The sequence below is a fragment of the Gambusia affinis genome, linkage group LG20 (genome assembly GCF_019740435.1).
Source record: "Gambusia affinis linkage group LG20, SWU_Gaff_1.0, whole genome shotgun sequence".
In the NCBI taxonomy this organism is placed as follows: domain Eukaryota; kingdom Metazoa; phylum Chordata; class Actinopteri; order Cyprinodontiformes; family Poeciliidae; genus Gambusia; species Gambusia affinis.
In genome coordinates, this window is record NC_057887.1 from 15,613,486 (window position 1) to 15,641,449 (window position 27,964).

A 27,964-nucleotide genomic window follows, 5' to 3' on the forward strand; every position below is an offset into this window, starting at 1 on the left:
TATATTCTTGTAAAGAATTTACTTTTGCTCAAATATTCAGTGAACAGCTTGCATGTTTCAAAATTATCTAAATCAGTTGCAGATTTTTAGTCTCATCTCTACATGTAGGATTATTTCAACAAAAATTGTTACATTTATGCAAGTCTATGCAATCCTCCTTCAGTTACACAAATACGTAAAACTACTGTTACAGACAAAAACATTTACCTGTGCCGGTTCTGTTTTAGTCTGTGTGATATTTGACCATGTTGATTCATTTGTGTGATATATATATTTTTTTAATTCACCTTAAATTTGAAACTTTTTTAAATTCACCTCACAACATTGGACCTAGTTGCAGACTGGCAAGTGTTATGTGTTACATCCAACAATTGCTGGAACTATTTTATTTATTTTTAACTATAGAATAAATGAATTCATAATAGAGATTATTCTCAGTGTGAGATTACTCTGATGCAATACATTGTTGAATTTCATGTTTATATTTATTTCAACCAATAAATGCGTAAAAGGCACTGTAACTAAGCCAAAGGATGTTGTTTTGCCTAGGAATAAGTCAACACATTTAATTTTGATAAAGGTATTTGACAAAATGTAACTTTTTTTGCTTGCTTCATAATTGGTTACAATATTATGTTTTTATAGTATAAAGCATTTTGAACTGCCTCGTTCCTGAAATGTGCTACAAAAACTTTACTTTATTCAAGTCAAGTTTGATATTCTTCTATGTTAATATTTATTTAAAGACAATAAGAATCTAATAATAAAAAAAAAACAATCAAAGATGAATAAAATAAACGCCGACTTTATTTTATACTTTCAGACTCCATTTCTTTAAAAATTCTTCCAACATTAGTTTAATAACATTAGAAGGGGAAAATAAGTAAACATTTTTCTTTGTTCTGATTTATCAGACCGCATTTTTCTTATTTACACCTAAATAAAATGTAATGAGGGGCAGGAAATTAAAGGGAAAAGGAAGTCAGGATGATTAACTTCAGGAAAAAGGAAAGAAAGAAACAGAGATCTGATCGTCAATGGCTCTGCAGACTCAAAGGCAAACCGCTAACAGCAAAAATTCTGTCATAAAAATATGTAAACGATAATCATTCAGGGTAAAATGCTGAATGTGTAAAAGTTCACTCCCACAGGCTTCAAGGGGATCAATAATGTCTCCATCATTACTCCTCCACCAGCGCCCAGGCCTCTTCGGCTTTCATGTAGTACTGGTTGGCCAGGCGACCTTTCATGGCCGCCATCGCAGCCTCCGCGGCTTCCGTAAACAAATCCCCTGAAACGAGAGCAAATATTAGTCCATCATAAAATAACAGGCACACCTTATTCTTCTAAAGTCCTTTTGTGTGTTTTCTGTGAGCTGCAGAGCTTGTAGTTTGTGAAAATAAGGTAAAAATGTATGATTAATGACGGCTGTTAAATCTGTTTAATTAGGAAACAAAATGTCGGCTGCAACACTTTCAACCAAATGTGGCAGAGTATCCAAAAAATGTAGCATTACTTCAACATATTATTACTCAAGTAAAAGAAAAAGTTGTCATAAAATTAAATTACTCAAGGGTAAAAAAAAAAAAAAACAACAAAAAATTTAAAAAGGTTACTCAAGTACTCAGGAGTGGTCGAAACAATAATTTAATATTTAAAAAAAATACATAATCAAACAGACAAAAATGTAAAGCTGTGTGGAAATGCTGGCATTTTAAAGACCAAAATAAAAATAAAACACATTTTTTCAAATCAATTTCTTTCAGTAAAAATAAAACAACTTATGAAACTTTAACCAAAACTGCAGATGTCAGTTGAATTTTTGGTTAAAACAAGTTTGTTCTGCATTTAGCAAAATTACACACAGCAGGTAGAGAATCCAGAAATCTTACTCAAGTAAGAGTAGAAATACTTCCTAACAAAATGACTCAGGTAAAAGTAAAACTACAGCATAGTAAAAATGCTACCTAAATCTGCTTTCTACATTTTTTACTTGCGTCATAAATAACTGGTTTGACTTGATGCAGACTTTCAAAGATTATTGAGAAAATGCAATAAAAAAAAAACAAAAAAACAATTTTTCTTACATTTGTGGCTCTCACTGTGTTGAACCAAAACCACAGAACGCTTTGAATATTTTCTAAATTATTAGATGGTAATCACAGGTCTGGGATTTATATTTTTTTTGACATTGGGCCATTAAGTGTTGCTTTGTAAGATATTTAACCTACTTCACTGGTGAAATTATACCAAAAACTGTGTTCACTTGCATGTATACATATGGACTGGCTGCTTCGAATAGGCTTTTCTTAGATTCTCATTGTCTGACGCAAACATTAGTTAAAAAAAATAAATAAATAAACAAATGATGAAACAAATGATCTGAAAGGGGTCAGACATTTCATGACAGTTTTATTGAACACTAAAAGGCAGAGACAGAACCAAACCTGCTTTCTGTGGATCTGCAGTAAGGTTGAAGCCGCCATCTTGGAACATCTCCGCCTTTCTGGCCAGCAGCGAGTATCTCGGCTCGTCCTGCGTGCCATCGAACTCCCCGCCCTCATCGTAGTCCATCATGTTCAGGGCGCTGTCGTACCAGTGGATCGCTTCGGCCCAGTCCCGCTTTCTGTGGACGTGAAGCACAGAAACGGAGGAGCCAATGAGAGAAAGCCTGGTAGAAATAATGTAATTCCACTATGAATCCACTAGGGGGAGGAATACACCATTATTGGAACATTTCCTTCAGTAAAATTCAAGCATTTGTAAGATAAGTTTTCAAACTTTTCCAGCAAAAGTTTGAAAACTTTGCTGGAATTCACTAGTTTTAATAGTGAATTAAAACTAGTGAATTAATAGTTTTAATTCACTATTATGATATTTATCACAGTTAACAACATATTATGCTACAGCAGAGACAAGATAGGCTAAAATATAACAAAAGTTAATGTTTTGAAATGTTTCTCTCACACACCCTACACACACTAATCTAAAGAACCTTTAACATACAAAATATAAGACAATCAAATATTCACTACATTGAAACAATCAAATTGTGTTCAGGTAAATGACATTCCTGCACTAATTAAATGATTAAACCAAACATACAAGAATGTTACAAATAAAATCTCTAATAAAACTTTCACACTAAGTTTTCTGGCATTTAGCAAACAGAAATAATTTGGGTACCGTAATTATAATTAACCTAAAAACAAGAAAAGTTTAACTACAAACAGCAAAAAAAGTGTCTGTGTCTTTTTATTAGGCTTTTAATCACATGTAAAATGATCACACAGCAGTGCAGTTTGAGCATCAAGCTTTTTCAATGACTTTATACAGAAGTAAAACACTTTTCAAACCTTAAACAACTGAAGGAAATTCAAGTATTCTTAAGGATGTGAAGCGCTGGTATGAGTCCTGTTTAAGTGACCCTTCACTGACCTGTCAGCAGACAGACCGGCTCCCGAATCGAAGGCTCTGGCCACTACGATCATAGAAGATCTGTCTCCTGCCTCAGCAGCCTGGAGCAGATACTTAAACCCCTTCATCCTGTTTCCTGCATTATCCTGTCAACAACACACGCAAGTCAAAGTGGGAACAGACCTAAACCAACTGCAGTCAGCTTCCTAGTGCAAAATGAAGCTGTGTGTGTTTTTACCTCCACCTCCATGTCTGGGAGAATGTGATGAGGCAGCTGCAGGTAACATTTTCCTAAGGCTACGATGGCCTCCAGCTCTCCGCACAGGGCGGCTCTCTCCAGGTGGAACATGGCCGAGTCCTGGTCCCACTGCTCGTCCTTCTCACAGAACCGGCCCGCTTCGTGGTAGCGCACCATGGCCAGGTGGACCTGGGCAACAGAACCAAACAATGACAGAAAGCACGGGTTTGGAAATCTGTGAAGATGTCAAAACAAAAATTAAAAGGGTTAAATGCATTCTGTCAGTTGTGCTAAAATGATTCTGTGACGTATCTTATGACGTATTTTGTTTCCTTTATTTTTTTGTTGTAATGTGTAGGCCTGTCACAATGACTAATTTTGCTGGATGATAAATTGTCCCAGAAGTTATTTTAATAAATGAGGAAATTATAATAATAATAATAATAATACAAGAACACATTCTCAAAGATCAATAAACTCTACATTTTAATGAACATTTTGACACTGGAACTGGAAGATATTATAAATATCCAAAATAAAAAATAAATAAAAACAACAAATAAAATGAATCACGGAGACTCTGTAAACAAAACTGTCCTTCAAAATAAGGGCTGGCTGAGACAAATCACCAGACTGAAGACATTTATCATCCATTGAGTTTCTTTTAATTCATCATGTGATTAATTGATTTATTAATGTTGTAAGCTTACCAAAACAGAGCTAATATGAATCTGAATAAATGTGATGTTCTTGGATTTACCTTTCCCAGGATCGACTGCCCGATCTTCTTCTGCAGCAGAGCGTTCAGGCGCTCCACCTCGGTGGCCACGCAGGAAGGTCGGTGGACGTGGGCCCGAGACGAGTGGAAGAAGCTCCACTTCTCATCCGTCAGCTGAGGAGAAACGTCCAACCAAGATAAGAAGAAGAAGAAAAAAAAAACAGAAGCAGAAACCTAATTATGTCCAGGAAATGATAAGCAGCAGGCTTTGAGCCGAGAGCTGCAGAACAAACGGGAAGCACACAGAAAGCGATCATCATGAGAAGTGTCAGTGCGTCAACTGGAGGTAGATGGTGTTTCGTATCCGCAAATCACTTTACAGTGAACCCTCGTTTTTCGCAGGGGTTGCGTTTCAAAAAGAACCAGAGATAGGTGAAATCCGTGACGTATTTACCTTTATTTTTTACAACTATTATAGAGCATAATTAAATACTCTACATTGAAACCAAAGAACAAAGCCTGCTTTCAGGACCAAGCATTTTTTTAACAAATAGAACGCTTTCTTACAAATAACTACAGTAAAATAATAATTTTAATCATCAATATGAAGTACAATAAGACAAATTGTGTCTCACATATTTCACCGTTCCTCTGTCTGTGACGCTGCGGCCTCACTCTGCTCTCTAGTGTCTTTTTCCTCTGAAGCCTGCGGTGCAGGTGTGTTTTTTCGAGAGAACAACAAAGTTATCAGTAGTTGTTGTCGCTCTTTTTTTCTTCTGGGCAAAAATATTTGCCAAAATTTGCCGAGCTGCATTACGTATATTTAAAGACAGTGACGTTATTGGCACATTACGGCATATAGAGAAGAAGTGCGGAGACTGTTTAGCCAATCAGGATGCAGAACACAATGCGCTGTGGAAAAAAACTGCACAAAAACACACTGTGAAGCAGCGAGGCCGTGAAAAGTGAACCGCGTTACAGCGAGGGTTCACTGTATTGTGATTCCAAATATTTGTGCACATTGAAACAGCTGCACACACCTTTCTGATCAACAAAAAATATGCAAAAGTAAAGCTTCTGGGGACAGAAAACGCGCTTCAGAGGAAACAGCTGCCTTAAAAAACTACATGCAGATAATCACCCCTTCGTTGCTGGGACTTTGAGAGTATAAATTCGCTGAGACTCTCGAAGGAGCTACCATCTTCCTCTAGTCACGGGAGGGAAACAACGGAGAGGAGTTGGGAGCCATGTTACGGGAAAGTGGAGGGGAGGAAAATGTGAAAACATGATGATGAGTGAAGAAGTTAGGAGTGGATAACGAGAATGAAAATGATCCAGGGGAGGAAAGCATTCACATGCATTTAACTTGGTTTGTTTACCCGTCTGATGCTGTCGTCATCCGATTCAGAAACGGGTCTGTAGCGGTGATGGACCTGAATGATGATACACGAATTATAAATAAATTATAAAAATTATAAAAACTAACTTAATTAGAGCGGAAATTATTAACTGGAAATTATCATCAACTACTTTGGTAATTGATTAATCATTGACTGGCGTATAAAGACTCAAGAACACAAATTACTGAAGGAATAAAACCGTAAATAAGCCAAAACTGTACAAAAATAAACATTTTATATTTAAGAAAACCTCAAGTGGCATAATGAAGCTTCACCTGATTCAAATTCAGTAAAATAACAAAAAAAACACTAATTGAGCACCTTCTGCTATTCATTTATTAAACAAACAAACAACAGATTAAATTAAACTTCATATTAAGTCAAGTAGAAACAAGCCTTTCAATATTGATGTAAGAAGTATTTTTTTTAGCTGCCAATACATCTTTTGCTACAAATGATTAAGTCTTTACAAAAAGAATCCTGTTGATTCACTTTAGGAAACAAAATAATTATTTTCTTTTTAAAAAAGTAACTGGATTATTTGTCTATTTGCATATTTTAAAGCATTTCTAATATTGCATAAAAATCAAAATTGAAAATCTGCAGAATGGGCCAATTTTTTAATCCAATAAATAGATTATCATAATAAGCAACAGATTAATTGATATCTAGAATACTAATTAGTTACAGACAGTCCTAAAGTTAATAGTAATCTGGTGGAGCCGAGAGGAAAAATAAACTTTACAATTTTAAGTGTCAGGAAGTTAAATGTCTAACTGTGTTATTAAAAATTCAAGGATTTCTCCCGTCAGTTTCGTTTGAACTTAAAAATCTAATTTTATCGATGTAAAATCAAAGGAAGGTTAAGTTAAAGTTTTTACCCCGTCTACATGATCATTAGGATCCCCTTCACTCCTCCTCTCGCTCGGGTAGCCGCTGTCTCCGCTGCTCTCCGAGTCCTGAAGACAGGAAACAAAACGTTGACTTGTGTGAAGAAAAAAAAAAAAAGCAAGAAAAGTGATAAATCAAGAACCAAAAGGAGACTTAGAATTTTTCATCTTTGATAAAACTTAAAATTCAGAAAAAAAAGAAAGAAAAAGAAATCAATATTTTTTAGAGTTGTAAACGGACCAGTGTTGTTTCAGGACATTGTTTTCACAAGCAGCAGCGCCACAAGCCCTGCTTCTCAACACAAGCATTGTTGCCGATGGCGACGGCGTGATGAGCTTTTCCACAAATCAGCTTTGGACCCACGCAAAGCCTCCTCATCCAGGAGGCCTAACTGCTGTCTGTTTGCTGGCCTGCACACATGCAAATGTCTGCAGTGTTGCAATGAGAGCTGAATACCCATAATCCTCTGTGTGTGGGAGAAGGGATTCAGGCAGAGACAAACAGGGAACATTGAACAGCCTCAGCAGGCGCGTTTTCAATCCGTTTAGCCTCCAGAGTCATGAGAAAATAGACACAATATAATAGGATAGTTAAATAAAATTATAAATTCTTACATTTAATAAATAAAATAATTTTTAAGTATTCCAATAATACTTAAATAATGTGTTACATGCAAAAATTGCAAAAATTAAGTATTTATTTATAGTTTATTTTATCTGCCAGCCTTACGCATTAGAGTCAGTAGGTGGCGCTAACTTGCTACAGAAAAAAAGTGATGAAACTGCAGTTTCATCATTTGTTAGGGACACAGTGACAACTTACATTATTATGAATAAATAAGTAAAGAAAATATTAAATAACTAAATCTAATTATTAAATGCTGAGCTAATTGTAGAGGGCAACAACTCCTTTAGAGTAATGTATTTTGATACTAAAATATTTAATTGTAAATGAGCGTTTGAATAATTATAATGTTTGTGTTGTTCATTTGCAGCTCACGTTTCTGTTTCCAGTTCAGTTCACTCAGTCGTTGCTCACCTTGTGATCAGCTGTGTTGTTGTTCAGTCTGTCGTGTTCGTACATTCCAGAAAGAGACAAGCCTGGAAAACGCAGTAAAAAATTAAAACCAGTCACAACTGGACTCCACTTAGTTAATGGATGCTTTTATCTGGGAAAAAAAGGCTTACGAATGTACCTGAAGAGGATTTGCCCATGGATCCAGGTGCCACTATGGAAGAGAAGGGGAGGGTGAGAGGCGAGCAGGGGATGGAGTCCACGTCGCTCGCGCTCTCGTCCGCAGATGAGGGCTCGGACAGGCGGGACAGCAGCGGAGGGACGCGGCTTGCGGAAAAGGTGCGGACGCGAGGCGAGCCGCAGACCTCCTCGCAGCCCCTCAGGACCGTCTTGGCCGACTTCTGGGAAAAAGCGAGGAAAAAACTTAGAGGCAAAAGAACTTAAAGAACTCAGATTAGTGAGAAAAGAATGTGGCATTGGAGTCCTAACATGGCAGCAGTAGACAACAGGAAATCTAGTTAAAGTCCAGTCTATTTTAAGTTTGAATAGCTGCAGAGATATAAACACCAGTAGTCTTTTCCAGCATCCCATATAAATGTTTTTGAAGCAAAAATTAACCCTAATTAAAGAGGGTTAAAAAGAGAAGTGGCTTTGTCATCCACAACTTTGTCTGCAGATGTCACTTGTGCGTCAGATTTACAGGCGTACCAGAAACACAACACAAAGGTTCCAGCTCGGGACTTTTGTATGTGGAAAAAAAGAGATCCAATTAACTGTGTAAGATTTTTAACTTGTTAAAATATATATATATTTAATTAAATATTAAACATTTTCTGTACTCTGGTTCTGTTTCCAGACTTTTGTGGGATTAATTTAGTAAACTGTGATTGATCTTACCAGCTGCTGCTCTCAGGAATCTCTCAGAGAGCACAAAGATGGTAAAATTACCAGAAGTTTGTTGGTGCAGTCCAGCTGGGACGCCTCTGGCTCAGAAAGATCAAAAGGCGTCAGGCCCATACTCTTGCAGATCTTGTTGCACAGGTGGGAATGGAAGAACAGAGCCATGCCCCGCACACCTGGAATGTTATCAGACTGAGGAATTCCTGTTGCCAGTAGGAACTAGCTAAATCTAAAAAAGAGAAGAAACATACCGAGATTTCCATCTCCGAAATCCGTCCCCTTCTCTGTGTGGATCTGAGGGTCGGTGTAGAGATCGCCGACTCCCTGGATGTCGACCACGATCAGCTGGTGGCCTGAGCGCTCGAAGGTGAAGTGACTGAAGGCCTGATGGACGAAAGAGCGAGATTATAGCGGACATCAAACTCACATAAAGACAGTTACAAAGTCAGCCTTCTACCACCTGAAGAACATGTTCAGTATTGAAGGACTAATGGTTCAGCTAGATCTAGAGAAACTCATACATACTTTGATATTTAGTCACCTTGATTATTGCAATTGTGTCTTCACAGATTAAAAAGACATTTGCAACTGATCCAGATTTACATCTCAATAAAACCAGGAAAACAGAGCACATCAACCCAGTTTTGAAGTTCTTCCTATAACTCACTGTATTTCAGAGAATAGACTTTAAAATACTTCTGTTAGCTTATAAATCACCCAATGACTTAGCACCAAAATACGCCAGTGGGGTTTTGTCCAGGGCGCCAAACCGGCTAGAACCGCCTCTGGGTTTTCACATCTGCTCACTATATGATGTTTATGATGGGATTTTTTGTGCTTTCGTGATACAAAGCACCTTAAAATGCTGTGTTGCTGAAATGTGTCATGAAATTAAACTTAATTGACTATCACGCCGGAGCGTCTTCTAAGCAAGATGTAGCATTTCTCACCTGTGGAGTCAGTCGGATGTTGTCGTCCCTCACGAAGCCCGAGTTGGAGTTGTACTTGATGTACTTCCCTTCGATGTAATGCTCCAGGTGGAAGAGCGGTTTTCCCGGTCTGTTCGTCATCTCCACCACGCACATCTGCATGATGTCCACCTGAAGATTGCAATATATTTCCCTCTGAAATATTTCATAATAAATCAGGGTTCCTGCGGGTTTCCCCAACTCAAACGTAAAACTTTTATATATTCACAGAAATGTACGAACTTCGTCCAGCTGACCAGCGATACATTTTTGTACTTGTCCATGATAGACGCAAAAAAAAAGCTAGCTAGCAAAGGTATATTATTAGCCACTAGTCAGGGGCAACGGCAACTGGTCCCTTCTTCTTCTTGATTTTTATTGGCGGTGTAAAGAAACGTTACGTATGGATTACCGCCATCTACTGGTACAGAATGCGACTCAAAATGTCTATTTTATTTTAAACACGCATATTATCGATCATATTTTGTTAATCGAAAATATGAACCGATTAACAAAACTACATCATCATTTTTCAGAAAAATTTTGAACATTTTTTTTCTTAATCTCCCTTTAGTATATTTGTTTAAATTTAATGTTCCTTTATTTTTCGAAAAAAAAAATGAAATTAAAAAATAAGTTTTTGTCTTTCTCATATATCCAACATACTAAAATCACATGAGCAATTTTTTTCCAATTCTCCACAATGTTGACATTTTTTTCCCCATATCATGTTTACTTCTTGTAACTAGTTTATAACCGAGTCCAGTGTGACCAAATGTCTCAACCGTCTCAAGTCACAGAATGCAATGAAGATGTCTGAGTGCGATTTATACTTTTGCGCGTCAAACTACAACATTTATGACCTGGGAATAACATATTAAAGGCCAACTCACTTTTTAAAAATGAATTTAGGACATTGCAGGGCCTTCAATTTAAATAGACTTTTTAAGAATGCACGAACAAATTAAATTAAATTATTTCTAAATAAATTAGAAATAATTTACAAGGCATAGATTGTTATCTTCTCCCTGCGTAAAGGTGGACATTAAATGTTTTTCTACCTGTTTGGGAGGTCTGTGGCGGTTGTACTCCTCTCCCCACAGTTTGGCCTCCATCTGCAGCCGGACGTCCTCAAAGTAAACCTCTCTGTCCACGGTCTCCATGTAGCGCTTGGCAACATAGTTGGACGCCGACTTCCAATTGCTGCTGTGTGAGAAGTTGGACAACTTCTTGCTGGAGGGGAAACAAAACAGAAATGCATATTTGTCTTGAGTATAAATTTTTTTATTAATTTCCATAAAAATAAAGAGACTTTCCTGAAGATTTTAGGTCTTCAACAAAAGAATCCAGCTTTTTAATCACAAATTAGCTGAAAGTGATCACAGATGTGGTCAGTTCACCCATATGTTTACAGTATGCTACAAGAAAAACACGCAGCATATGGCAGCTTTGTCTGTTAGGAACCAACATGTCTGGCCTTTTAGGGCCACAGGGAGTTTAGCTTAAACAATTTTTTGGAGAGGATTTAAGATTTCAGATATTTCATGCGAGCCTAAGATTTGCCTGTTCTGATTTTCCACATTACTGAGGAATAATACAAAGAAAAAAACTTGTTTTTTATTAATTAGGGGCCCAAGAAAGGAAATGATAAACCACATTGTAAAAAAGTTTCTAGGTATAGAATCCTTTAATTGTTCTGATAAAGATAAGATAAGCCACACCCACTTGACCACACCCAGTTATTCTGTTTTAATAGGATATATGCAAAACTTTCCAATAAAATTTCCCCATTGTAATGTCAAAACATTACAATACTTTAAGCGATGATTAAGTTGGACAATTTTTATAATCTCAGAAATGATAAAGAAATGTTTTGTGTTAGCTAGCAAAAACTTATTTGGGCAGAAGTAGTAAGATGTATTTAAATGAGACTCATGATCAATAAAACATAATGCTGAGGTGACTTGGGAAAAATCCCCCAGTAGGGGACACTACGATGTTTAACTAAAACATCACTGAGGAATTTGGATAATAAGTAAATCCACTAAGATAACATCTAAAACATTGTCACAAATTAACAAAGTAGCTTTACAACAAATTTATAAATTAGATCTTTGCTCTAAAAAAGCTTCATAAAAGCATCTGTTTGAGCTAATGAGCTTAGATGCTTAAAATATAAGCCTTAAAATTGATAATTTTAAATAATTTTTGTATCCATAAATCTCTTTGTATTAGTTAAATTAAGCAACATACAATGTCTGTGGCAACTGTTAAATATCAAATGAAGCTGTGATCTTGATTGAATATGTTACTGTATGTTAATCCTAATAAACATGGAAAAATGTTGATTAGGTTTTTTTCACTAATTCCTAAAATTATGGGTCAATTCTGCCTTTTCAGTCATGATAAACTATAATCAATGTCCTCCCATGAAGAGCACTGTCAGTTTTAAATTGTATATATTTATTTTGGAGGTAAATTAAAAGACATTTATGAAGATCAGTGAATGTTGCACACTAAAGGGCACTAAAAGCAAGAAGCTAATAATCAGGAGTAGTTTGCCAGATGTTCTAAGGAGGCCTTTCATAACTTCTTGCATTTCTAGTTTAATATCTTTAATCAAAAAATAAACATGACACGGCTTTTAATTTACTCAAACAATAAACATTTGGGGAATCAATTTCATGGGATTATAGCCAGAACTAAACGCAAAGTCCTATCTTTAGAGTTGTAGTCTAAAAATACGGCGCCATCAACAGCAGTCCCCACGAGTTGGAGCAGGAAGTGCAGGGAATATGGGTCAGCGATCCATCTATGTTGTGTTTATATTGACTCGATGTCCCTACAGGAGGAAAAGGAAACATAATGTGGAGGAGTATTTTAACTTACGCTCTGAAACACTCCCTCATGGCTCCTTTCCCAAAGGGCTGTGAGAAACCAGACAGAGGAGAAATTAATCTACAATTAGCTATTTTTATTTTTTATTTTTGGGTGGGAAAACAAAGTCCCATTCAACAACCAAAGAAGACAGACAGGAAAAGGTTGTAAAGGTAAATACTTAAGAATTTATCACACTTTTTGTGTTTAGTAAGACTTAATTAAATTAAATTGTAAATTTTACTCTACATAAGACTTTTTAAATGAAAAATAATTAAAAAATATGCAATGCAGACAGTCATAATCAATAAATTAGTATGCATTTGATGAGACCCATTTGTCAGATTCAAAGTACCTTTTAGAAATGACCTTTAAGCAGGTATCAAACATTATTTTTTTATTAAGATTACATTTCTGTGTTAAAATGTTTTATTGATCTGATGTAATATTTTAATCTTAAATATTTTCCTAACAGCTATAAACAGAAAATCATCATAGTTGACTGAAGTAAAGGCCAGTATGTGTGTAAGTACCAATAAAACATGTTCCACTTTGTGAATTAAGTTACTGAAATGAACTTACTTTTCAATAATATAATAATTTTTTAACCTGAATCAAACCAGATAATGATAATTAACATTAGGGCATATACGTAGGACTAGTTTGTTAATACTGTTCCTACCCACAAAAGTCCCAAATGTAAATGTTTTTCAAAACAAAATGATTTCTTAAACATTTAATTGAATTTCAACTTTAAACGTAGAAAACCCGGATATTTTTCAAAGCTGGTGCAAAATGCTTGGTGAGAAGGAATACCTGTGCCCCCATCTTGACGTGGATCTGGTCTTGAGCCCATTCTCCTGTGATCGCGCTGTACCTGTGAAGAAGAAAACACAGCATTTTAAAAAAAGAAAGCATATCTTTCCAAATATATCCACTCATTTTAATAGTTCTAACTACACACAGAGTATTAAAGCCTCGTTGAAAGTCACAAAATGTTGATCTGAATGTGGACAAACAGGTTGCAAATATGCTTTGCATAGGTGAGAGGAAGTAAAAAAAAAAAAAAAGATCTGTCATTAGCTTTTATGGAAGTTTAGCAAACACTGGTTTTAAAGTTACAAATTAACTTGACAAAAATGCAGAAGGCACAAAGACCAACAAGCTGACTTTTTTTACTACAGGATTATTTGCATTTAAAAACAAACAAACTTGTAATTAAGTTTGGAACATTACATTTGGGCCTAAATGGATTTTGATACTCAGTTATGTTTTATGTTTTATGTGTAGGACACACCTGAGTCGACTAAATACAACCCATAAACATATATATATATATATATATATATATATATATATATACATATATATATATATATATATATATATATATATATATATATATATAATAGTTTCTCAAAAGAAAGTTAGTTTCTCAAAAAAAAGAAAGAGTCTGGAATCAAAGAGACAGAAATTAACTTTGCAGAAAGATGATGATTTTACGACCAAAAAACCGTGCCACACCATTTACATGCACTGCAAAGCACTCAGGCTACGATTGCTTCTGCGCCACATGACTTCTTCTGTGGTTTTGCAATGCAGAGTTTTACTATTTCTAATTTCAATGTTTCAACACTAACTTAAAGGGAAATTCTGTAGCAGTCAAACTCCAATCTGCAAGTTAGCAAACATACTGAAACACTTGTTTCTTAAAAGAAAGTATTTGATGCTTTTCTTTCTCCTATTGCAGTTCAAAGCAAGTAACTCGGCTGAGTGATTAAACCCGACAACCCGGCTCTACAGTGAGACAAAATATATATGTTTTATTTACCCACCTGTTGCTTAATATCACCCTTCACGCCTGTCACACCACTGACCCACTTTCCTTTCTCAGATTACTGCTTCCCTCCTTGTACTAAAGGAGCTGTAGTTCATTTATGTTTGCTAAGTGCAGGACTTTGTCCACAGCTTATAATCTATTCTTATCAGGGAGCCACATGATTCATCTGCTCTACTAAGTGGGTAAAATGACAAAAAGGACAAAACAGGAAGGTTTGGGGAGTTATTTTATTTTCCTCCAAGGAGAAGTCATCCTGACCGCTTTCATTTTGAATGAGGATGTTTAGCTGGGAGCAAAGGGAGGAAAATTAGCCAATCCGCTGATAGGAAACACCTTTGAAGTCTGTATGTTTGCCTGAATTGGCAGAAAGTGTAGCGGGTTAATGAACCCTGCAGGATAAACAGATATTAGAAAGTACAAAGAGGAAAATAACTTCACAAATATATAATCTTCAAGTTGACATTTCAGGCTGGGGATCACAGAGTACCACTGCAGTCGGGTTGCAGGGTGCAGAGAGGGGATGAGGTTACGGCGGGTAAATTTAGCAGACAGAAATAACACAGCAGGGCAAATCCCAGGCTCAGACAATCCCTCCACCCACAGGAACTCATTTCAAAATGCTCTTTGCATACACCCACATCCTTTGTGCGTTCTCTCCACCCTTGATTAGGGAACTAATAGCTGCCAAGCTGGCCTTTAATATCTGCGTGCACACTTGGTATCCCACCCAAATTGTAAGATAATCATTTTAAGAAACAACTTGAGGAACAGAAGGGTGTTATTTTATGTTGTCAACAGCGGAGGCCAAAATGCTGATATTTGATCCTGGGATGTGAAACGCAGCCGGCTGCCAGTCGCAGGCCAACCTGCCAACGTCGACCGCACTGGAGTTTGTAAACGAGCTACTGAATGACGGCGAAGTCATTACATCAACTTTTCTAGGACATAAAATGTGTCAGCTTTGTATTTACATGTTGAGACAAGTTCAAAGGTCATGTTTTCATGTTAAACACAATGTTACAAGTGAGCTAAACCCCAGAGAGCTGCAGGAAAATAACAAATTTTATGCCTTTAACTGAATATTGTTTTGCACATTAAAAGCTTCTGATAGATTAGGAAAAGTAAAGAAACTGTAAAAATCTGAAAAGTGTGGCATACATTTGTAATCTGCCCCATCGAGTCAATTCGATTTGTTGCGATCAAGGCTCCGTGTTTGCCCTTGACCAGCTTTGCACATCCAGAGATTTAAATTGTTGATCTAGTTTTTGTTTTGCCAAAAATAATAACAGTTCAAGCATCCCCACAGCACAATACTGCCACCGCCATGTTCCACAGTGGCTGTAATGTATATAGGATTGGTTTTGCCTCATAGGAATTTGCATGTCGGCTAAAAAGTACAAATTTAGTTTCAGATAAGTAGTGCAACTTATTCCATTTTTTTACTTTACACAATTATCCATCTACCCACCATCTATACCCAGTGTAGTAATGCATGCCACACATTTCAGACTTTTCCTAATATAATGTACCTCTTTCACACTCCATAACTGTAACACACTCCATTTCAGTCTTTCACATAAACTCCCAATAAAATACTTTGTAGTGACAAAACGTTGTTAGGGGGCTATTAATACTTTTGCGTGGCACTGGATTCATGTTCAAGCTGTGCACAACGGTTCTTCTGCAAAGAAGTGAATAAATGGTGAGTCGTTCCTACCTGTAACGAATGCAGGGTTCAGTTTCGATGTCCTCCAGGTGGAACTGTGCCCAGGGGTCGGGCATGGCTCGGGCCTTCTCTATGGCGTTCATCCATGCCGCCTGCAGCAGACAAACAATTTAGTTTCTGAAATGTAAATCCAGAAAGACAAAATCCCTGTTTTTCATACAGGCTCAACAGCACATTGAAAACAAAGAGATTAATTCCTCACAAAGCTGCTCAATTTGCACAATGAAGGTAATTCTTGGCATATTTTTCGCCTTTTCTGAACTTTACCACTTCTTTCCCCAGGAATACAGCCACATCTCAGTGTAAAGATGTGCACAACATTAAAATAAACAGTTATTATGAGGAACTGATGACCCCGAGATATTAAAGTTTTCTATTAGCAATCTTTGGAGATTTAGTTTGTTCCGAGTGGCAATAAAATTAACAAAAGTCTTCATCGAGCCCTTTCTGACACAGTAGAAGAAATAGGTAAGTTTAGCAGGTAGATATTTTTGTAAAATTATTTAACTTGGATCAGAGGTTTTCATATGTTTTCCATTTTGAACAGTAAGGAAAAGATTTAATTTAAGTTTTGAGCTTGAGATTATGGGGCTTTTTAGCTCTTTATAGGGGTGCAAATAAATGCTTGGGGTGGTAGAGTGTGCAAGCATTATAATAAAGTAAATCCACTGTCCACAAATTAAAGTCAGAACCACAAAGTGTTAAATAACTCTTAATAACATTTGAATCTGTTGCTAAGCAGGGACACTTCGAACTGCTTCTGCACGTCTCCCTCGTGTTCCTCTCCTCGCTGATCAGCAGACGTGTTCGGATTCAGAGTGACAGATTTACACTACGAGAAATATGTTTGGGTCATGTGCTCAACCACAGGATCATCATCTTACCAAGAACACGCCAGAAGCCGGGTTAAAAACAGTGTAGCAAACATTAGTGACGCTTGAGGATGACACCCTGAGTTGTTATGTAAAGGTGACGTGCAGAAGCATCCAAACATCTGGAGTTTTAGCACATTTGTCACAATGCGACCACAAACTAATAGACAAACACATAGCAATGAATATGTTCAAAGTGGAAAGAATTCATATTGTTCACATCCATTTTTTTATTTTTTTTTGCAGGAAATATATGGCACGTATTTATATAAGAGTATGACACCTACAAATTCACAGCCTAAACAGATCAAATCAAACAAGGAGGGCATTAATTAAAACAGCAGCCTTCACCATTACTGAAGTGTCTGCAGAGATCCAGGGCCATAGTGGGAGAACCTGACACATTTTTAAATAGTTTGCATGCATAATGTTATTATGCATATTAATAATATTAATATTAAGTAAACTTAATATTACTTAACTTAGTATTAAGTTTGGTTGAAAAAACTGGAATTGCAGAGAAGCTTGAGCTTATTGACACTGTTAGTGACACGTGGTGGTGGCAGCATCATGCTGTGGGATGCTTTTGAATCATTTGAGCCAAATATTTGGAAACTTGTTGCAAAATACTTGAGATTGCCTAAAATGTAGGGGTTCAGATCAAAATATATTGATGTTTCAGAACGGTCTAGTCAAAGTGCAGAACAAATCTCTGTGAGGAATTAAAAACCCTCTCCATCCAATCTGAACTTGATCCATTCAGTAAAATCCAAAGTTTTTCAAGAGGTGCAAACCAGGTAGAAAAATGATTCTGACCAGGTTGGGGAATTTCATACAAATGCATGCAACTCTTTTCAGAAAACTTTGTTTTACTTCACAATATACACACTACTCTGTGTTGCCTTAGCACGTAAAATCTCAGTAAAATACTGAAGTTGTAACGTGGCGAAATATGAAAAAGTTCAGCTGGTGTGAGTACTTTTTGATGCACTGCAAAATAATTTCTTGTTGTTTACTCTACACATTATGCATTTGCAACAGAAATAGACGATTAATAAAGAAAAATACAGTGTGGAAACTTATGGATCCTGAAAGAAAAGGAAGATGTGAAGCGGGATTTGTAATGAAGCAAGCATCAGTCAGCGTGACGATGAGTAAATTAGAAAAAGGTGGAAACCACCAGGAAAACAAAAAAGCAGGAAGAAGGACTGGGAACTACAGAGCAGCGAGGGAAGAAAGGAGGCGTGGATGTTCTCTGGCAGAGGGAGAGGAGAGTGTAACTTGAAACTCCGAAACATACCCGTGCGCTCTCAGAGATTACAGTATACGATCGATGCTCTGCCTCGTTTTCATGCTATTTAGAGAAGGCAAAGAAATCGGATAGATTCCATTAATTATCCATTACAAAAAAATTTAAAAATCAACATTATTACAAACATCATTAAGCAGTAAAAAGATATAAAATCAAACAAAAATCCATTTAGTCCTTCTAACGACAGCTGACTGGTGGGGCGTTCTCCCTGATAAGCAGCAGTGAATAAACTCTTTATGTGCAGCCTTGTTGCTGTTCTGGAGGGCCGAGCAGCAAGAGGCATGTTTACATACTACTACGAGCTGAAACCAACCCTCTGGTACTTCCTGTTCTCAAAAAAAATACATTTAAAGATGAGTGGCCCGCCTCCCCTGCAGTAATGACATACAGAGAACACACACTACAAATACCACACGTATTGGGTGGGTGTGTGTGTGCAGGCATGCACGGATCATCTGTCCTTTTAAGGCCAATATTCAAAGATTGCAGAACTGGGCTCTTATAAACTGTACTTCATGCTAAGCAAAGCAATCGTCTCGCTAATTTCAATATTTTATCATTCTGAGCTGCTCACCCTGTATAGAAAGTTGCTCTTTGGAAGTGAGTTTGAAAGCTGCTGTGTGTAAACCAGATCTTTCAGGTAGTTGCAGACTTCTTTAGCAGAGTCGCACAGAATAGGCGAGATGAAGTTTTCCTCGTCTTCATCGTCGTCGCTGGCGTTGGCGTCGCTGAGCGAGTGCGCCCGGTGTTTGATGCCGTTTCTCTGAGCGGAGGGTCTCTGGGCGCTGCCCTCCTCCTCCATGCTGAACATCAGGTCGTCATCCATGATGCCTGCTGCAGATAGGCCAGAAGAGGTTGAGAGTGTATGTGTGTTTAACATCCAGGGAGTAGAGATGCTGCACTGAAATTCATCACATCAGGTGCACGCATGGGGGGGAAGGAAAAGTCTCTCCATTATCTGCTCTGCACTTAAAGCATAAAATCCTAACAAGTATGTGTTCTAAGGAGTCGTTTATCATTGTGATGCTGCACAAATTAATGACAATAAATTAGCATAGTTCAGAATTTTGTGTATTTTTCATTGTGATTTGATCTGCTTTAAAGGACCATAACAAATAAAAAAGAAAAATGTGCTGCACGTTTTGAATCTGATTTTACTTTAATGCAGTAAAAATGTATTTAAAGACCCATTTTAGTGGGAAATCTTAGTTTTGGTGATTCTAATGAATAGGGAACAGAGATTATTCAGAATTTAATCAGAATTTCCCAATCAGAACCAATCTAGGAGAAAAATCGGTTTCTGTCAGATTGATTGATGCATCTCCAACAGGCAGCCATCTTATTATAAGAGCAAAACATCTCTGGACGGTGGATGCAGAAACTGCATGTTATGCTTAAGTGTGGTGGTCATTACAGAGGTGGCAGCATATTACAAATAGTTATCTTCAATGAGACAAGGAGCATGCATTCACATTTCTTATGAACGGTCTTTACATTCCTGAACAATCAGATTGTTATCAAATCAACGGTTAACAATGCAAACCCCAAAATAATCTGCCTGTTGTCTAATGTCACACATTCCAGTAGTTATTACTGTTAGCATTAAACTGAATTGCCATGCTAATTTGCTCCATGCTGTCAAATCCACGAATAAAATAACAAACCTTACAACTGGGAGCACATAGACTTCTTCGGTAGGATTATTATAGTCACAGATCAACCCGCCTTCGTATTCTTCCTTCCTCAAAGGTTTCCGTTAGCAAATAGATACAGAAGATCTCATGAGCAGCGATTTATAATCTCCTCCCATAACAAAGCGAGTGTTTACAAGTTCTCCGTTGAAACCTGAAGGTCCGAGGACGTGTCTGGCAGCGAGCAGCTATACTTGTACCGTCGTTGAATGATGACAAACCCTCCACCACGATGGTGTTCCTCCGCACGTATCACCACACCATAATGTTCTTTTTCAGTGGCCACGCCCCCTGCGTCCCTGCCGCGTTCGCGTGCTGTCGGAAATATGGGCTCTGTCAGAATTTTTGAAGATTTAAGAAAACAATCCCGAATTGAGACACGGAACAACCGCGTAAACTAGACAATTTTAATCGTGCGAACATGCGTTGTTCCAAACCCTGACTGAATAAAAAGAAAATGGTAGCTTTTACGGTATAAGAACGTTTAGGAGAACACATTGTTCCAGTACAAGTCAACAGCCAGTCTCGTGATAAACAGGGAGAGTAGCCAGTAACTTTCCTACCCAACCAGGACATGTTCGTTACTTATTGTACTGAAAAGCTGCAGCAATGTTTACAGTCATTCCTGACAGAATTCCCTCTTTGGGAAAGCAGATAATTTCGGCTACTTGAATCGGCTGCTGTTACATAAGGCGTATTTATATAATAACAGAAGCTGTATTTAGAGAGTTAAGAGGATGCAAATTCATCATAAAAGAGATTTTCAGAAAAAAAACAAATAACAGCTTCAATTGACATTATGAAGAGTAGTGAGACTCCAAGTGTTAAATTTGAACATAGAGTAATTTATGTCCTCTGCAGTCTTGAAACTGACCAAATACTAATAGTTAACTGGATAATTAATATTGGGGAGAATCTCTGAGTACATACTCTAATCAATCAGTCAATCAATCAATCAATCAATCAATCAATCAATCAATCAATCAATCAATCAATCAATCAATCAATCAATCAATCAATCAATCAATCAATCAATCAATCAATCAATCAATCAATCAATCAATCAATCAATCAATCAATCAATCAATCAATCAGTAAATTAGTCAACAGACAGTTGAATGATTATTCATTCAATTTAACGTCACAATGAACTCTTACACTACATACTGTACACATGTGAAAAGGCAGCAGAATAAACGAAATTATTGTGTAAGCCTAACCCTACAACATAAATTTTAAGGCTATCCAGCAAATTAATTTACAGTGTAAGGTGCAACATCAATCTCTCTTTCTATTAACTCATACATTCAAAAAAAAAATTCAACTCATAGTCCATATTGAGTTTTAGTCCCTTTACAGAAGTACTTCTTTGCTTTAAAGTAGTCCACACAGTTGCAATTTTGAAATCAAATTTCCTTCTGTTTTTTTTCAACTTGATCATAAAACAAAAAGTTATAACTAAATACCCATTAATTTTTCATTCCAGTGAAGTATTATTTCTTCACAGGCACACGTTTCCTCTTTTTCAAAATTGTTTTGGTTCAATTTAGTGAGTCTAGTCTGCTTTGGATCAGAAAAATATCAGTAGTTTTGCAAAACACAACAATTATTACTTACGGTTTTATTCACCTGTTGCTGAACTGTAGAGGCCTTAATTTCATTTGGTAGTTTACTATATAAATAAGATCTTTTATTTATTGCAGAAACCACCAAATAAAAAGAATAATCTCAAACGATCTTTGAAAACGATTTATGATCAGGTAAACGGATGCTGTGTACCATTATAATAGGAGGTCAGCTTATAAAAAGGCCTTAAACAGCCAGAGATCATATTTCCTAATACGGTTTTATACATTAGAGGAGGGCGAGTGTGGCGGGAACGGTAGCGTGGCCGAGTGGTCTAAGGCGCTGGATTTAGGCTCCAGTCATTTCGATGGCGTGGGTTCGAATCCCACCGCTGCCAGACATTTTGTCACAAATTCTCACTGCAGCGTAAACGGTAACAGTGTGTTAGTTTTTGTGACATCTCACAATATCACACAGTTTACTGCTACTGAATAATATGCCATATCCTGTGTTTCAGCTTTTGCTTACTATAGCATACTGTACTATACTACTTACGCACCAAGCACTAGAGCCATCTAGTGGCCACATGTTAAACGGACGGTAAAGTATGTTTTGAAGGTAAACATATATCCACATAGATAGTGATTTAACTTAGGCACATATCATTCAGAGATACTGAATAGTTTATGTTTGAATATGCTATTTTGTAATCATCCAGTGCTTTGCACAGTCACTCAAAGAAAAAAACTGTAAAATAAAAGGAAGTTATTATACAAGTTATTTTTCTTTTAAATGACTTGCAAAGTGAATCTATTCAGTCCCTTTAGTATAATACTTTCAATCAATTGTCTTCAAAAACCTCAGAAGGGGGCTGATAAGATGCACAGCACTCCCCAAGTCTGACCTTCACAAAGAAAGCAACAAAGTGGAGGAATATACTTTAGTTAGATAAAACCAAAGTTAGTTGTTAATGCTGCTATTTATATGATATTTATATATTAAAACCTTCAAAATGCAAGTGGCTGTGTTTTGAGTATCTGGTGCTCACATGTCAACAAATTAAAAAAACAAACGAGATCTGGAATGAATTATAAAGCAATTTCTATTTTATTTCTATTAAGCTGATTTACTTCAAAGGAAATTATTCCAGCAAATCTTCCTCTTTAAATGAATAAATCTTATACATACATACAGTATGTATAAATGTTTTATTATTCATTCTGAAAATCTTTGCATAACTTAATATTTCAAAATCAAAAACTGAAAAAAGGGTGAAGATCAAATTTATTGAAAAATAAGTTCCAGTTGTATTTTTTAGCACATATGAGTCCTTCCCAAGATTACTCCTTTAATATTATATAGTTAGTGTTATTATTCAGACACTCAAGTTCTATTGTTCAAGTGCTGACCAGCCACAAACTGCATTTTCTTGATAGCCAGCTGGGTGTCTTCAGGGGATATTCCAAGATGCCACACCGCCCTGATGGAGTTCCCATAATGAGGGTGCATGAGGACCCGGACTCCCTGCCCCAGGGACGCCTCTTCCCCCTCCCCGACCTGACCCATGCGGGCACAGACCTCCTGGGGACTCAAGCCACAATCTTTTATTCTGAAACGCAGGATGTTTGTCTCCACAGCCGACATGTCCACGTCAAACAGGGAGGGTGCGCAGTCGAGCAGAGCTGGAAGGAGGAAAAACACAAATAAATTAAGAGAAATATTTATTTATTTCAAATATGTGACATGTCCGAGAAAAATTTAAATGAATTTTTACTCCAGGTGACAATTTCTACTCTTTCCAAATCAAATCTGCGTAATTAATTTATTAATATTCATTCTACAACATGCTTACCATCCAGAGTATCCTGAAATACATCCATACATGTTTAGCAAAACAATCTGAAGAAAAATCTTTTCCTGTTCTATGCAACGCATTACTAGGCCTGTTATGATAACAAATTCTGTTGGACGATAATTTTTCATAGAAGTTATTGCAATTAGCAATATCAATCAAACTTTTCAAGTAATATAATTGAAATGGTATAATATTGCAAGAACACGTTCTCAAAGATCAATAAACTTTGAATTCTATTGAACATTTAACACTGGAAGCGGAAGACATTTTAAACATCCAAAATGAAAAAACAAAGTCTCCATAAACAAAAGGGCTAGATGAGACCAAAGCACAAGAGTTGCTGAGATTTTGGTAGGAAGAGAGAGAATACAAATAGAATTTATGGAATTTGAATTATTTTGTAATTAATTGATTTATTGCGACATTCTTATCCATTATACACGTCACATCTCATACCTCCACTCATATTTAATCTACAGCACTGCCACCGCATCTCTCAGTTGGTGATGGACAACAACACCCAGATTAATTTATCTTTTTCTTAAATACAGGATGGTGAGCCACTCACCCAGAGCAAAGGTTTTGGCATTGTGGTGATCTTCCTCAAGCCTTCCCACCATCTCCAGCAAAGACAGTTTTCCGGCTGCTGCAAGGACACCAGCCTGTCGCATCCCCCCACCTAAGGCTTTACGGCAGCGGACTGCTTTGGATATGAAGTCCCGAGGTCCGGCCAGCACGGTGCCCACCGGCGAGCCCAAACTCTGAGACAAATAAAGACGGGGAACGTCACACAACTCCATCTCTGGGAAAGTCTAGGTTGTTTCATCACGAACCCCCGAGACCCACCTTGGAGAGGCAGACGCTGACTGTGTGTGTGTGCTGCAGTATGGAGGATGGAGGCACGCCGAGGGCAACAGCGGCGTTCATCACCCTCGCTCCATCCATGTGAACTGACAAGCCGTAGCGATCTGCTAAAGCACGTAACTAAGGGTGATACAGACATGTTAGACTTGATGAAATCCCAGTTTGTTTGAGATACATGAAGAATAAATTATGTTATTTTAAGAACAAAACTTAAAGGTTACCTATTATGCTTCCTTGAACAAGTTAGCATAGGTTTATGGGCTATATAAAGCATGTTCATTGCATTTTTTCCACAATAATTATTTTATTTTATTCTGCTCAGTTCTGCCTATTTTGAGCTGCTTTCAGAATGAGCTGTTTGAGGGCCTCTTGTCACTTTAAATCCACATAAACTGCTGCTGGCCAACTCAACAGATGTGCAATTATCGAACTGTATGTCTTTGAAAAGCGTTAGTAGAGCTGTCTGCACAACCAACAAGAATGCAGCAAGTGGTTCCTGAATGGCAAGTATAAGAAAAAAAAACAAAAAACAAAACACTTGTTTTTTTCCAGCAGCCATTGTACATCAAATACGCCGGTAAAAACCAGTTGGCCAAATGTGCTGGAGCTCAGCTTCTGTTGCCGGGTGACCGGCTGGGAATGGCTGGGGTTGGTACACACTAAAAAATGGTGGGTTAAAAATAACCTAATTTGTAACCCAGTGCTGGGTCAAATTTTAACCGACCCAATGCTGGGTTGGTTTAACTCAACTGGGTTGGGTGGCTGGTTTGACCCAACATACTGGGTTATGACCACTATCCAAAGGTTTGGTTAGATTGATTGCTTAAAGTTAAAATGACCAAAAATTGGATTGAAATGTATAACCCATCACAGGGATTATTGTACCACAATAATTGAGGTCTTTTTTTGTTTTTTTTATATTTATTTTAAAATTCACCATATGAAAACAATCTGAATATCTGAAAACTACTTTAATTTATATGCAATACATATATAAAGGCAGCATAATTAATTTACAAAAGTTTCAAAACATACAAGTACTATGTATTTTTTTAAGTATAATTAAATCACTTCAAGTTATTATTGGCTACAACTCCAATTACCCATAAGTAATTTCCACCTTGAGTGTTGTTTATATTGATAAAAATGGGTCTGTACATTTTATATAAAGTGCAATACGAAGCATTCCTTCGTTACAAAAAGTGTCCTTTCTAAAGTCTGGCCCTGATTTCAGCAGTAATTTATGAATAAAAAATAAATTCACATCATTCTAAAAATGTCCAGTGAAGCCTGTGAGAGGACACACACCTCCTGCAGGAAGGGCAGAGGCAGCACTCGTCCTCCCTGGATGTTGTGTGTGTTCTCCACACATATGAGGCGTGTGCGTGGGTAATGGGGGTCGGGGTAACCGTGCCGAATCTTGGACTCCAGCTGCTTCAAGTCAAATGTCCCATCAGGACGAGTGGTCACCGTGGTGGCGTGGACGCCGGCCAGCTGTGTCAACACATAAGAGGACGGAGTGTCCCTGTAACGTGCGGCGCACAACAGGAAATGTTTTCTGTTTCCTCCGAATCCCTCACCTGAGCGCTTCCTCCTTGCTCGTAGATGTGCAGGTGGGAGAGATCTCCCACAATCATCTCGTCGCCGCGCTCCCTGCAGTGCACCATCACTGCACGGAGAAACACACGTTTACACGTCTGTCTTTGCTCCGTCCTGCGAATGAATGCTTACCTGCGATGAGATTACTCATGGTTCCTGAAGGGACGAACAGGGAGGCCTCTATCCCAAACATTTCTGCTGCAATTGTCTGCAACTCTGCAGAAATCAGAAAAGTTCAGGGGAAAAAAAAAATCCAGTCTTAGTGTTTATTAGTCAAAAAAGCAACTAACTAACTTTTATAGCAAGTAAGCTTAATGTAAAGCTCTTTGTGCAACTCATAGACTCAGTAAATCATCAATTAGGAACAATCAGTTTCTTAAAAAGTTCAGTAAAATACTTATTCAGTGCTTTAATAAACTACTTTAAACTTACAAATATAGTTTTTTTTCATTCTCCTACATATTTAACACATTTTGTCTACGGAAGAGGATTATTGCCACAGAAAAAAAAAAATAAAATAAAATTCTGACTTTAAAGTCAGAATTCTGACTTTCTGACTTTATTCTCAGAATTCTGACTTTAATCTCAGAATTCTGACTTTAAAATCAGAATTCTGAGATTAAAGACAGAATTCTTTTTTTTTTCCGGTGGCACTAATCCTCTTCCGTATTTTGTCACTTCAAAGCTACAACCTTCAATTTATTTTATTAGGATTTTATGTGATAGACCAACACAAAGTAGCACATACATGAAAATATAATACATATGGAAAATATGGCGCTTGTTTGTATTCAAACCCCCTGTACTCTGATCGCCACAAATAAAATAAAGTTGTTTGACATAAATATAAAAGAAACAACATAATGAAGAGCAACAACAAGACAGATTGGGGAGGATTATCTCATAAAACATGCAGCCCTACATTTTCTATGTAGGGATTATTGTTATTACATTATCAATATTGCAAAGAAAAGCTTGGACTACAGAAAATCAATGCGATGCATTCAGGCTCTGTGCTAGAAATATATTTGGTTGTTGCTAATGCAGCAAAAAGAAAATCTTTAGAAACAAAGTAATAGCAAGGTGGTATTTATTTTAAAACTACATGCAATAATCCTGAAGCAGAAAGAAACAGCCACTTGTGAGCTAAGTAATAGCTTATCTATCACAAGTTGTTAATATTTACCAATATTATCACTTCTTGCAGGTTTTTCTAATATCATGCAGCTGGAATCAAAGCTCCATTTAATGCGTCACTTGGAAATCGTAAAGACAAAGGTAGCATAAAGACCCACACTAACTCTGTTGTTCTCTGTACAAATCTGTCCTGTTAGCACTTCGCCACAGCAAACAGGAGGAACAAATCAATATTTTTAGAAAGAAAACTTTTCAATTAAGTGCTACCCGGTGTTGGCCTATGATGTAAAATCACTGCAACTACAGTAAAGTTAGTCGTTTTCGTCTGGATCCTTTAGTTGGAATAATACTAAATAATAATAAAGTAGTTGTGTTTATTGGTTTTTATCAACTTCCTCCCCGTTAAGTCCATCTTTAGCCTCTTCTAGACCCTGACCGTTCACTGTCGGATCCTCCCCCATCACATCATCTCCGACCTCGGCCTGCGCCATGGCCTGGCGCATCACCGGCCCCGGCTTGGTCACTGTGTCGCTGCGGAGATCCACCACCCGGACGTGAGCCGCCTCGCCGGGTCCGGGGCACCCAGGTTTCTCGGCGTTATAGTAGTTCCGCTTGGGATGTCCAAGAGCCGCATATTGGGCAACGAGCGGCTTCCGGCGAGGAAATGAGGCCAAAACTCTGCAGGAAAAGGCTTTCAGAAACATGATGCTCCTGTTTTAGTCATCTTCTTTCCAGACATGTTGGACTTGCACGCTGAACTTTGAATCGGTGGTTTGAATCGATAATCATTGACCAACGGTTTAAGGGGAGACAAATAGATGACCAATTTACACGTCCAGATGTACTGAACCGGGTTGGCCTCGAGGGGGCGCCAACCGACAACATGTTTTAGTCTTTATTTTTTTGTAGATGGTTCATCAAAACTATCAATGTGAAAATATCCAGAGAATAAACACACCTAACTTATACAGGTGAATACAAACTAGTCTATGATCATGGTTTAACTTTTGAATATTAAAAATAAAATAAACAAATTAGAATTGGATTAGTCTACACTAAATATTTATTCTTTAAAACAC

At 37.3% G+C, this 27,964-nt stretch overlaps 2 protein-coding genes and 1 non-coding gene across 11 annotated transcripts; 1 reads left to right on the plus strand and 2 right to left on the minus strand.

The window, feature by feature from the left end:
- Positions 1-789: 789 nt before the first annotated feature.
- Positions 790-20,156, minus strand: eef2k (eukaryotic elongation factor 2 kinase). Of its 9 annotated transcripts, none has more exons than XM_044102029.1 (20): positions 19,838-20,151; positions 18,748-19,007; positions 18,162-18,215; positions 15,981-16,081; positions 13,240-13,300; positions 12,436-12,473; positions 10,608-10,779; positions 9,529-9,678; positions 8,830-8,962; positions 8,627-8,754; positions 7,860-8,076; positions 7,703-7,764; positions 6,655-6,732; positions 5,753-5,806; positions 5,515-5,580; positions 4,416-4,547; positions 3,656-3,844; positions 3,439-3,563; positions 2,448-2,626; positions 790-1,291 (listed from the first exon to the last, which is right to left on the minus strand). In XM_044102029.1, exons 2-20 carry the CDS (start codon positions 18,997-18,999, stop codon positions 1,182-1,184), a joined length of 2,301 nt encoding a protein of 766 aa, XP_043957964.1. In that variant the 5' UTR covers positions 19,000-19,007; positions 19,838-20,151; the 3' UTR covers positions 790-1,181. The 9 variants fall into 9 exon arrangements, with proteins under 9 accessions (XP_043957964.1, XP_043957961.1, XP_043957963.1 ...); XM_044102026.1 differs by having other exon boundaries at positions 7,860-8,079; XM_044102028.1 differs by having other exon boundaries at positions 7,860-8,079; positions 18,748-19,004; positions 19,843-20,131.
- A 1,589-nt stretch (positions 20,157-21,745) lies between these two features.
- On the plus strand, positions 21,746-21,827 carry trnal-uag. The gene has a single exon. It is a non-coding gene; the product is annotated as a tRNA-Leu (tRNA).
- Positions 21,828-22,697: 870 nt separating this feature from the next.
- On the minus strand, positions 22,698-27,696 carry tha1 (threonine aldolase 1). Its single transcript, XM_044102913.1, has 7 exons — positions 27,322-27,696; positions 25,881-25,964; positions 25,730-25,818; positions 25,458-25,643; positions 24,132-24,269; positions 23,854-24,046; positions 22,698-23,112 (listed from the first exon to the last, which is right to left on the minus strand). Exons 1-7 carry the CDS (start codon positions 27,587-27,589, stop codon positions 22,814-22,816), a joined length of 1,257 nt encoding a protein of 418 aa, XP_043958848.1. The 5' UTR covers positions 27,590-27,696; the 3' UTR covers positions 22,698-22,813.
- Between the last annotated feature and the right edge of the window lie 268 nt (positions 27,697-27,964).